General features: G+C 40.1%; 1 protein-coding gene across 1 annotated transcript in view; it reads right to left on the bottom strand.

Moving 5' to 3' along the window:
* The window catches only part of LOC149014443 (DNAJ heat shock N-terminal domain-containing protein), a 68,890-nt gene extending 61,339 nt beyond the window's left edge, over nucleotides 1-7,551 (bottom strand). The window contains exon 1 of the mRNA XM_089155067.1: nucleotides 7,128-7,551. Within this exon, the coding sequence (XP_089011193.1) occupies nucleotides 7,128-7,214 (87 nt within the window). The 5' untranslated portion in view covers nucleotides 7,215-7,551. The remainder of the gene's footprint in view (nucleotides 1-7,127) is intronic.
* Nucleotides 7,552-12,551: the final 5,000 nt, after the last annotated feature.

Genomic DNA, 12,551 nt, shown 5'->3' with positions numbered 1-12,551 from the left:
CATTATATTGGACTCCCTATGCAGCCCATTGTCTTGATCTAATGCTAGAAGACATTGGGAATTTGAAACAATATAAGAGGGTGATACTTCAAGCGAAGAGAATAACCACTTTCATTTATAGGCACACAAAATTGTTGGAGGCCTTGAGATAGAAGACAAATGGCAGGGTGAGGGCTGCAATGACTAGATTTGCCACTTCATTTTTTACACTCCAAAGCTTATTGAAACACAAGGATGATTTAAGGCACTTATTCATTTCTGAGGAGCGGACAAAATCCAATTTGTCCAAGACAGAAGCAGGGAAGGGAGTAGCTGAAACAACATTTGCTACAGCATTTTGGCATGGTGTAGAGGATTGCATTAGAGCATCTGACAACCTCTTATGATTGTATTGAGGATTGTAGATGCTGATGAAAGACCCGCATTACCTGAAGTATCTATAGTCATGTAAGAGGCTAAGAGAAGAATAAAGGACAATTTTGGAGGCAAAGAACAAATCTGGAAAAAAGTCAAGCAAATAATTGATAGGCGATGCGAGTGTCAGACGGAGAGACCTCTATGTGGTGCAGCCTTATTTTTAATCCTGGGAAGTTCTACAATTTAAATGTAGTGGATGATTATGAGTTGATTAGTTCTCTCCAAACTTCTTTCAATGAAGTTGTTGCAAGACTAGTGCCTAATTTAAATCTACAATATAAAGTATTACACCAGGCAAGTGAATACAAGCAAGTTAGGACGTGTCACCACCTCTCAGGAGTCTAAAGAAACACCAATTAGGACGTGTCACCATTGTGGTCAGCCATGCCACATTCAAAGATTTTGTTGGAAATCCCATGGCAAACCCCCTCAAGCTGCCAACACTGATATTGCTACAAAGACCCCATCTACACCACCCAAGTCTAAAGACAAAACCATAAGGATGTCCGCAAAAGACTTTATTAACTTTACCTAATTTCAGGAAGCCCAATCCCTAGCATGTGCAGCTACATTTGTATAAATAGGTAATGCAACAGCCTGCCTCTCATCCACTTCAACGCCCTAGTTCATTGATTCTGGTGCCACCGATCACATGAGTAGCACCCCAAGTATATTTTCTTCTTTCTGTTCATCTACTTCTATGGTCACCCTTGCGAATGGTTCCCACACAACAGCTAAAGGCACTAGAACTATTCATCTAACCCCGTCCCTAACCTTACCTCTTTCCTTTATTTACTAGAATTTTCATTAAATTTATTATCTGTTATAACCTTACCACTAAATATAATTGTTATCCTCGTTTTTCCTGGTTTTCATCTCTTTCAGGATCTTACAAGAAGATGCACAGTAACGGTCATAAGTCTAGAGGTTGTATCTATTTGACACGTCATTGCCTGTTCAAGCATCTCTTTACAACATCAAATTCATTGCCAGTTGGGCCATCTGCAAAGTTTAAAATTACTAGATAGTCGTTTTCAGCATATTTCTAAGTTAAAGTGCAAGTTGTATCAGTTTAAGCTTCACCGTGCAAGCTATCAACCCCGAGTTGTGAACCACTCTTCCCACCCTTTAGTTTAGTTCATTCTAATGTCTAGGTTCAATGTCCTACAGTTTCTACCATAGGTTTTAGATATTTCGGTACTTTTGTAGATGACTTTTCAAGAGTTGTCTGGCTTTATTAAATGAAATACCTTTCTAATTTATTTCATGTATTTTGTAATTTTATTACGGAAATTCATACTCAATTTGACATTATGGTTAAGACTCTTCATAGTGATAATGCAAAAGAGTACTTTTCAAACCCTTTCACCTCCTTTATGAATTCTAATGGCATCCTTCATCATTCCTTTGTTGCCTACACCCTACAACAAAATGGTGTTGCAGAAAGCAAGAATCATCATCTCATAGAAGTGGCACGTTCTTTATTGTTTGAGATGAAGGTTCCTATACCTTTCTGGGCTGATGCAATATTAACTTGTTTCTTATTAATCGTATGCCATCTTCTGTTTTGAAAGGGCGAATTTCTACTTTGTTTCCTTCTATTACTTTGTTTGCCTTACCGCCCTAGGTCTTTGGGAGTGTCTGCTTCATTCATGAACTTCGTCCTAGGTTAATCTAAATTGGATCCCCGAGCTCTGAATTGTGTGTTTGTTGGTTACTCTCGCACTCAGAAAGTGTATCGGTGTTATTGGTTTTACTTAAAGGGTATTTTGTCTCATTTGATGTTTCATTTTGTGAGTCAACACCTTATTCTCCTAATGTTTCTATTTCCACCCTTGATGAGGATGTCCCGATCACCATTCTTAAAAATACTGTGTCACTAGATATTGTGTCCGCAAAATTCCAACTGATCAAATAGATGGCTCAACAATGTACCAGTGACATCGCCAACTGGATGCTGCCCCTCTTGCTCTCGCACCTCCTCTACCAACGCCTGATGGGAACACAAGAAGCCGAAACCCTAAGTGGGGCCCCAAGGATGGCTCCAAGAAGCCATCCCAACCAAGCCAAACCCCTATTGGGGGTGCATTTTGGGCATTTTGCCCCCTCTTTAATTCTAGTATTATTTCCAGAATATTTCAGAAGTAGAGTTAAGTTTAAATTAGTCAGTCAAGTTGAGTTTGGTTGCTTCAGAAAGTCTTTTTTTTATTCAAAATTGTTTTGGATGAGTCCTAAATTATCTTAAATTAGCATATGCTTTTTAAGTTAACCTAAGTTTAATTAGCATGTGCTATTAGTAGATTCCAAATCTAGGCTTGAGGTCTTTAAGTAATTAGACTCCCATTTAAGTGTTTTGGTCAGAGGTGGGAAACCCTGTCAATTAAGGATTCCCACCCCAAGTTAGAATATTTTGCTATAAATTGTTAAACAGTCCATGTAATTTTTCAGTTTTAATGATTAATAAAGTTATGGAATTTGAGGATCAGGGTTCCTAGTTGAGGGGGCCCTAGTTGAGTAAAAGTATTCTAGTTTCAGCTTCTTCTTAATCAATCCAGCAGTTTACACGCACTCTTCAAGCATTCAAGCACTCAATCACAACAGCCAAGTAAGTTCAGCAGCATCCCTCACCCCTCCCCTGCCTTCCCTCTTGTCTGCAGCCCATCCCCACCCTACTACTTTATTGCGCAGCCCTCCGCTGTAGGTTCTCCTGCCCTCTCCCCTCTTGCCTACACCTAGAAACCCCATCGCACCTTCTCTCTCTTCCTTCCCCCTCTGTTACAGTCAAACCCCACCCCACCACCTTGCATTCGAAGGCCCCTGCCCATCCCCTTTCTTCACCAAAATAGCAGCAGCACCCCCCCTGCTAGGTCCTTTTCCCCAGCCCTTTTAGACCTCTTTCCTCCTTTCCTAGGATCGCCCTTGGCTGTAGAAGGTATTCCTTAAGTTATTTTCCCAATTCAGCCTATTTTCCCTGACCTAGAAAAATTCTGCACTTCATCTTCTTCCTATAAGGAATTCTGCAGAATTTTGAACTTCAAGAAAACCCTAATTTGACTTTTAAGTTGGTTTTTCAGCTCTGAATTACCAATTACAGCAGGGTCTTAGAGCCTTAGGATATCCTAAACCCCCTGATGCCTTCCTATTTGCCGGATTTTCTAGGCAACCCTTGTATCTAGGGAAATTACTAAAATACCCTTAGCCCTAGGTCTGGGTTTACATCAAGCCGTCTTCTCCTCTGGATTCGGTGGTAAGTCCTCCCCCTCCTTTACCTGACCTTGATGTTCCAATTGCCCTTCATAAAGGCACTTGCAGGCTCTAATTTTGTTTCTTATGCTAACATATCCCCCAATTCTGCACATGTTTATCTACCATTAAAAGTTATCCTCTTCCTGAGTCTGTTATGGAGGGTTGTCTAGTCTAGGATGGACAGCTTCTATGATGGAAGAATTGTCCGCCTTACATGACAATAATACTTCACGTTTGGTGCCTTTGTCTCCTGAGAAGAAAGCCATTGAATGCCGATAGGGTTTGCTATGGAAGTTAACCCTAATGAGAGCCTTGGTCATTTGAGAGCTACAATCACCACGAAAGGATATGCCCAAGTGTATGGTGTGGAATACATGGAGACCTTTTATGTTGTTGCCAAGATGACATGGGTTAGGATTTTGATCTCTTTGGCTGCCAGGTGTCAATGGCCTCTATTTTAGCTTGATGTTATGAATGTTTTCCTCAACTGTGTTCTCCACAAGGAAGTTTATATGTAGCAACCTCTAGGGTTTGTTGCTCAGGGCAAGAGTAGTAAGGTGGCCATCTTAAGAAGTCATTGTATGGGTTGAAGCAATTACCTCGGGAACGGTTTGGTCAGTTCACTTCCATGGTGTTAGATTTTGGACTAACTCTTTGTGACAATGACCATTCAATACTTTACCATTGCTCTAGCACGAGAAGTCTATTTCTCATCATTCATGTTGATGACATTATTATCACTAGAGATGATTTGATTGGGATTGATAAATTAAAATTATATTTACAACAACAACTTCAGACTAAGGACTTGAGAAGATTGAAATATTTTTGGCTATAAAAGTTGCTCAATCACAAAATGGAATTTTGTCGTCACAACAAAAATATGTACTTGATTTGGTGACAAAGACTTGGTTGCTTAGCCCTAAGCCTCTAGATACTCTTATGGATCCTAATGTGAATCTTATTCCAAAAGATGGAGATGTTCTTGATGATCCAAAAAGATATCAAAAGCTGGTAGGAAAGTTGAATTATCTTACTATGACTCGATCTGATATTGCTTTCCAGTCAGTGTTGTGAGTCAATTTTTGCCTACCCCTAGGATATCTAACTAAGATGCAGTTCTCCGAATATTGAGGTACCTTAAGAAGGCTCAGGGTTGTGGGCTACTATGCAGAGATAATGGTCATAAAAGAGTTGAAGGGTTTCCTGATGCAGATTGGGCAAGACCACCAATTGATAGGAGGTCAACCACATGCTACTACACTCTAATTGGTGGTAGTCTTGTATCTTGAAACAGTAAGAGGTAGACTGTTGTGGCTAGGTTAAGCGCGGAGTCTGAGTACAGAGCTATGGCACAGGTCACTTATGAGTTAAAGTGGATCAAACACATGTTGAAAGAGCTAAGCTTTGGTGATGATTCTTCTATAACAGTATGGTGTGATAATCAGGCTACTGTTCACATTGCTACTAATATGGTGTTTCATGAACATACAAAACATATTGAAGTTGACAATCACTTTGTTCATGAAAAGCTGCAACAATGATTGATTTCTCCAAAACATGTTCATACAAGAGAACAGTTGGGGGTTTTACTCGAAAGGTCCTTAGGGGCTGCTAGGATTGACTATATTTTTAACACGCTAGGCATGCTTAATCTCCATGCTCCAGCTTGAGGTGGAGTGTTCAAAGGGTATTATCTTTAGAATAGGGCAAGATGGAGGATCTCAAGCTAGCACTACTCAAATTCAAGAGTCCAGGTTCCTTTTTTGTAGTTTCCTTTTTCATTTGATTTCTTATACTAGTTGTAATTGAGGGACTATAATAAATAAAGACATTAGCTATAGGAAGCTTACATGATGAGTAAGGCATCCTAGCCTATTCTCTAAACTTCTTCTCTTCTTCTTCCTCTCGTTGTTTTGGTTTTCTCTTTTCTACTCTCCAACGTACATTCCCCAAACCCTAATTCCATATCTCCTAATCCCTCCCTTCGACTTGCCCCCCAATTTTTGGATTCCCCATCCTCTTCACCTACCCAACTTTCGACCCCTACCCCCACCCTAAATTACCAACCAAAGCCCTAAATCTCGTATCACTATTTTTTTTCCATTTTTTTAAAAACAAACTCCAAAAAGATAGGAATCCTTCTTATAAAAGAGTCTTATCTTATCCACACTTAACCAACTCAAATAAGAAGTAAAAACCAAATTGGGCTCTGGGACTAAATCTGGAATTAATTCCAGCAATAAAAGAGGGCTGAAAATGCCCAAACACCCTAAGCATTAGTAGGGAGGCAGCGTAGAACACACACAGACAGTGAAGCTATGACATGGGATGTGGCTCTTCTACTGTACAAAGCTGCATGAACTTTTATAGGTCCCAATACGATCCAAAGAATGCCCCAGCGACAGAATACAGTCCCCTTTGTGTTGCCTTTTCTAGAATGCCACAAAAGATATGGTGATCACCCATTCTTTGATTGCCCGTTCTCTTCCAAAGGTCATTCTAGTCCAAAAGATGAATCTTGCCCTTGGTAAGAGAACAGACTTGGTTGTGTATAACTTTCGCAGCCAAAACCTGCAAGAACATGGTCCTAAAAAGCTCGCTCTTGGAGCCGTTAATCATCAATCCAGTTTGAGAAGTCTTTGTTCTTTCATCAGATCTGCACTCCATCATCTTTGATGTTAAGGCTAAGTTAGCTAATGTTCAGACACCCCAAGAAAGAGGCTGGTTATTGATGGTTGGAGTATTACCCCCTCACCCCTCTTTGTTAGTTTCTAGCATTTTTCAGCCTCTCAGCCACCCCATGCCCCCCACCAAGCGCCCCCTTTTGTAAGGCAGGGTCTTATAAGTTGAATTGGCATCCCCTAACACAAATTGGCATCCCCTAACACACTGCCGCTCTCGAAGCTTCCTCTAATTTCTTCTCCCTTCTCTGCTAATAAATTCATTTATCCACCCACAAATTTTCAGGACCAATTGGCTGCTTTCTTCTAGGCTCTAGCAACTCCAGCTACTTTTGCGATCATCACTATTACCGTCTCACGAACAGATGGAAGAATAGGAGAGAATTTTGGAGAGGGTGGCTTGGCGGATGAACATACCAGCATGAAGTATAATAACCCGGCTAATTCTAAAGCAATACGAGCTTCCTACACAAAGGCCTAACGCCCAATAGATTCCCCTGCAAAACAAAACCCCCGCAGTAGCTAATGTAAATCTGGGACTATTTTCCAATCCACACACACCCCGAACAAGAATTGATGGTGAAGCATATGAATTCTGGGGCAGTAGCCTCAACAATTTCTAATTCCCGGAACCAAAAATCCCCCGTTAGGTCGGATCCCTATCAAAGGATAAAGTATACAAGTGAGAGACGACGGGTCCCAAACACCCAACAACTGAGAGAGACGAACATTTGAATCTATATGAAGAAGGATTTGTGTATACCATAACATAATTAATACCTTGATGTAGTAAGCTTTCTTGATCTCCGCCTCCGTAGCCGTAGGGCTGACGCCCAAGACGTCGTAGAATTCCGTTTCTTTCACCATCTTGAGAGACACTGAAGATCGGAAGCTGGTGCTCCGGTCAACGCAACGATGGTCGCGGGAATAAGGACGCAGGAAATGAGGGATTCCTCCTCTTCTCGTCTATACTGACACCCAGGTAAGAGCGAAGTAAAGGAACCCTGTGTGGCAACAAGGAACGCAGGTGCTTCTTGCGTAAGTCGGGGTAAAGAAGGATAAAGGGGTAGGGAGAGCCAAGAGAGAGCCAAGAAAACGAAAGGGAATTGAGGGAGAAGCCGCGTTGGATTTAAAACTGCTTCCCCTACCACGCTAGCCACTTGGTCTGAGTCTGAAATGTTCGGCTAGTCATAAGTCATAACGTTCTCCCGTAACTTGGAAATCCCACAAGTCAGAACTGAGCCCCCTCTCCAGGAAATAGCCGTCAGTAAAGTAGTTAACCATTTTTCCATTTTCCTTCGTAGGAATAAGCTAGCATTCCTTTTTAGTTTAATTTTTTACGTCCACGTAACTTAATTATTTAGGTTCCAAAAAAAATAACTTAATTTTCTATAAAAAAAATAATTGATAAAATTTATAATAAAATTAATTATTATTGCCTCCTATATAGTGACTTATTTACTAAAAACACTCTACTTTTTATGAAATTATTGTTACCCCCAATAAAGTTAAGAGATGTTAAAATTTGGACGGAAAAAAAAGAGAGATGCTAAAGTTGCAGGTTTAATATTTATTTTGTCCTTCTATAATTAACAAGTCAAAACACAATATTATCCTCATTAGGAAAAACCATATCAAATATCAATTATAGAGTTTTATTCTGAATTCTAAAAAAAATTTATTTTTTCATTAAGAAAATGAAGTTCCAAAAACTGATAGTGTCAAATTACATAGTAAATAAATAAAAACCTAATAGAAGTAGGAACTTTTTAAAACTGATAACATCAAATTAAAAAGTAAATAACATAACTAAAAAATAACATCAAACTGAAAAATAAATATAAAAAAATAAGGACCTACCAAATTAGAGTTAATTTTTTTTTCAATTATTAAGGTAATAATATAATTTAATATAAAGTGTAAATAAGTATAATAAAACTTTAAGGTTATTAAATGATTTTTAAATAAATAAAAGTTGTCACGTCGTCACTTAACTAATGGAGTGCAAATTTAGGGGCAACATTAATTGCTGGTAAAGTTTAAGGTTGGATTAATATTTCAAAAAGTATACAAAATAAAATAGTATTTAAACTATAGTACAAAGGAGCAACAATAATTATCTTTAAAAAAAAAAAGTAACTTAATTATTAAAACATTTTAATTGTAAAACCCTTTATTAGTGAGTGCTAAAATAGACCTTCAACCCTTTGATGTGATGTCAGGAGACGAGTCATTTATGCGGATTTTTGTGGGCGTCTGCGCGGGCATCCACCCGCGCAGGCATTAGATTTGGACACATAGCTGTGGAGACAACCAACGACTCCGATTTACTTGATTGAATTTAACATTTAAAAAGTTTTAAATATTACAATTACCTACCCCTGAAAGTTTTAAAATTTACAATATCAATCCTTTTTTTCCCAAACAAACAAAACCCTCAACTCGATTTCGCCGAGTACTTCATGGTGTTGATTAGGTCGAAAATCCCTTTGTCGATCGCTCGGCGAAATCTAGTGTTGAAAGCATCGAAGTTGAAGGCGGATGAGGCGGTGAAGATGGGGATGATTCACTCAGCGCACGATAGCCCGGAGGAGACCGTCGAGGCTGTTGTGCGGCAAAGCAATTGAGTGGAAGGAACTGGGATGGACAGGTTTATGCCTGTATAAGGAAGGCTTTGTTTCTGAAGTTGTGCGGGGTTTTAAGGTTGAACAACGATAAGGAAGCTAAAGCCAAAGCGGCTTCGAAGCTTTGAAATCTTCAAAACTTCACCTGCTAGTATTCGAGGAGAATTCTTGCCTTGTTGGATTAGATAATTGAGCGGAGACAGAAGCATCCGCGTGTCTTCGATACTGAAACTGTTGCAGCTTGCAGGTTATGGGTACCATTTCACCATTAGGATTGAAACTGCTCGCTCCTTGTGTTTCGAACTTGAACTATGTTGTTGCCCTTCGATTTGACTTTGGCATAACACAAGTAACTTGAAATAATATTTGTCTATAAATCTGCCCCAAAAAAGGCTCAAGCAGAGAGGTTCTTCGGGTTATAACTAGTCACCAGAGTAGGTTAGAGCTTCACCTGACGGAGAAGATGGATTAGATTACTGAAGACGGAAGAGAGGAGGATAGTTGGGTTAGTGTTTGGTTGAATCTGAATCGTTTTTTACCATCCCAAAACTTGCTTGGTTTTTTTGTAAATTTTCTTTGCATGAAGGGTGCGTGAGTGTAAATTTGTAAAAGTTTCAAACGTTAAAAAAAATGTAATTAATTGAAGCCATTAGATGAATACCTCAACAAATGTTGAAAATCTGGGGCTGCATGGACGATATCCGTGCAGCCGCCAACAAAAATCCCATTTATGCACAAGGAAATAGATGGTCAATTTCTTTGGCTGAATATCAGTCCCTCGTGAGAGTGGGAGAAGTGTTTTATTGTGAAAATTGAGGGCAATTTTTTGCTGTTGCAGGCTGTGAAAGAGGTATGAAAGAAGAGTTGGTAACTAGTATGGAGGAAAGTCGGGCAATTTTGCAACGAGTGAAGGAAAAAAGGAGGGGTTGGAAACAGATAGCACTATCCATATTTTTCCCCCCTAGTAGATAGTAGTATCCATATTAACAATAAAACCTTAGCCATGCTCCCATCACAACTACAATTTGAAACCCTAAATGTTGGAATCGTGTGAGATTGCATTTTTTATTTGAGAAACAAAATTGGGGTTGAATGGCGGGTCTTTTTCTTTATTTCTTCATTTTTCCCTTCTTTTTTTTTTTGGGGGGGGGGGTGTGTGTGGCGGGGCAATGATGGGTGACTTTTGACAAGGTGATGGGACCCCTTCACCCACCTATATGATTTTTAAGAATAGTTTATGTGGGTAATTTAGTAAATATATTTTTATTAAATACTTTGGGGGTGGGGTGGAGTGAGGTGGTGAGGCAATGATGGGTGATTTCCAGTAGAGTGGAGGGACCCTTTACCCACTTATATGATTTTTAAGAATAGTATATGTCACACCCCACCCAATCAAATCCGGTCATACCCGAATACCCGTGGGGTGATACACTACATGACCAAGATTCAGTGACAAACCCATACAAGTATATGATATAGCATAATCCAAGGACAATAATAAATAAAGTTTAAATATCTAATCATAAACTTTGAAATATTAAGTTTACAACCATCCATTAGTTATAGTTAGAAGTTAATTATTGTTAATCAAAAGAATATCAAAGTTTGGAAGAAGAGAATAGTTGTTTGTAGCGGAAATAATTAAATGTAGTGATAGAAGATACCTTCACCTCTCTTAAAAGATATAAGAGTATAAATATAAAATAGTGCCATAAATGACACTATAGAATCCTTAAGCATGGCGAGGTCTCTGCTGGAACCCAACTCCATAGGAGCAGTCCTAGCACAAGCACGAAGCTTCATGCGCGTCCACTTCCTCTCCAATCGCTCCCTCAAGATAATCTCTTGGCGACGGATCCTCCATTTGAATGGAGTCCTCATAACCTGTAGAATAATTTAAAGAAACAAACTGATGCGTCCAAAGTCGGCTCAGCCCTTAGATCTCCTTGTGATGACCTGCAAAACGAAAGCGTCAGATGTGGCCCGACCACTGGGCTCGGGAGTCCACCTCCGAAGACTAAGTCAGTTGATGAACTTAATCACAAACGGCTCTACTAGACGCACAGAGCTAAGGAATGAAAAACTGGGAAAGTGATCTAGATCGTAAGCTTATGAGAGTTTATGTCTACCAGTGTGTATATGGATCTGAGTCCTCCTCACCTTGTAGTTAAGTAAGGTTTATATAGAGTGTACCTTCGAATCTTCTTCGTTGGATGCACTTGAGCCTTCTTCGGATAGTCGTTGGATTCTAACAGTTAGATCCGTTGAGCGATAGACTTCTACTAGTTTGAACTAGTAGAGGACTCCTGAGATAACCTCACGGTTATTCGATGATTATCCCTTCAATAATGATAAGTGACAGCCGCCAAGTTGTGTTTGCCGTCATTAGGGTAATTAACCTAATCCATAAGTCGGATTAAGGCGTGCCTGTAGCTGATTTAGTTTTCTTCCTCAGCAAGCTATCTCCTGGACCCAGCTCGCTCGGAAGCGAGTCGATTCCCTCCATCTCAATCGGGGTCGAGAGTCAAACCGAGTACGAACCAGGTTCGATCATATTTCCTCCGTATCACGAGCCCCCCAGACCAAGCGTTCGGTCGATCCCGAGGGCTTGGTTTTGAACTGGGTTCTTCATTAGGCAATAGTCTCTGCGTATCCTACTAATTGCCGTATCACATTTAATGCGGTGGTCACTTTTCCTCAAGCGTTGTGAGGGCAATGCCACGTGTCCCATTACAGTTGAATGATTGTGGCTCACGTAACCCAAGCGACGGTTTCCGAACGCCTGTTTTGGATTCGTGAGTTCAAACTTTCAAACCGACTCTGAATCTCGATCATCGACGCTGGATCAATCTCGATTGTTCACGTCTTCAAACACTCGTGCGGGTGCTTAAAAGCGGTTCGTTGTCTTCGTAGGTTTCGTTCTTCTTGTCTAGATTTGAAACTTCGTCGTCTGCTTCGCGCCTTCTCGTTCTCAAGCTTCTGCCTCACTGAATCAGTAAGTTTACTGATCCTTTTGCAAAGTTAAAAACTCCCTATCTCCATTTTTTTTTGTACCTTACTGAAGCTAGTAATGGAAGATAATAGGGTTTCTTCTTCCCTGGTACCCAACATTAGTAATAGTAGTGGTAACGAAGCCTTTGCTTCCCTTCCTTCTGAGCAGTCGAATAGTGATAATAAAACCCTAACTGCCGTCTGGCGTGAATTCGCAGAAGTTTCCTATAAAAGTTTAGAAAGAAAGGCCGAAACTCCTTATGCCTTTCCTAAGTCTGGATCTTCCAAGACTCCTAGGGTAACCGCCGAGTCTTCTGGATAGTCAAAACAAACCTCCAGGTCTAAAGGTGGACCTAGTTCTGTTCCCTCCTATTACAAGGAGGAAAACCTTCTTTCGGCCATCTAGGGTTTTGATTTTCCTTCTTCTTATCACGTTAGGGCTTCCAATCCTGATGAGAGGGTTGATTCGACCCTTCCGGGCAAATTTTCCCTATACATAAATGCACTGGAAAGCGGGGTTCGCTTTCCTTTTTTCAATCCTTTGTTCTCAGCCATTCTGAATCACTGGGACATTTGCCCTGGAATGCTC

The sequence above is a fragment of the Hakea prostrata genome, chromosome 5 (genome assembly GCF_041222555.1).
Source record: "Hakea prostrata isolate BN-2017 chromosome 5, UWA_Hpros_2, whole genome shotgun sequence".
NCBI classification, from domain to species: domain Eukaryota; kingdom Viridiplantae; phylum Streptophyta; class Magnoliopsida; order Proteales; family Proteaceae; genus Hakea; species Hakea prostrata.
The sequence above is the reverse complement of the archived record's forward strand: the minus strand, read 5'-3'. Positions and strand labels throughout refer to the sequence as shown.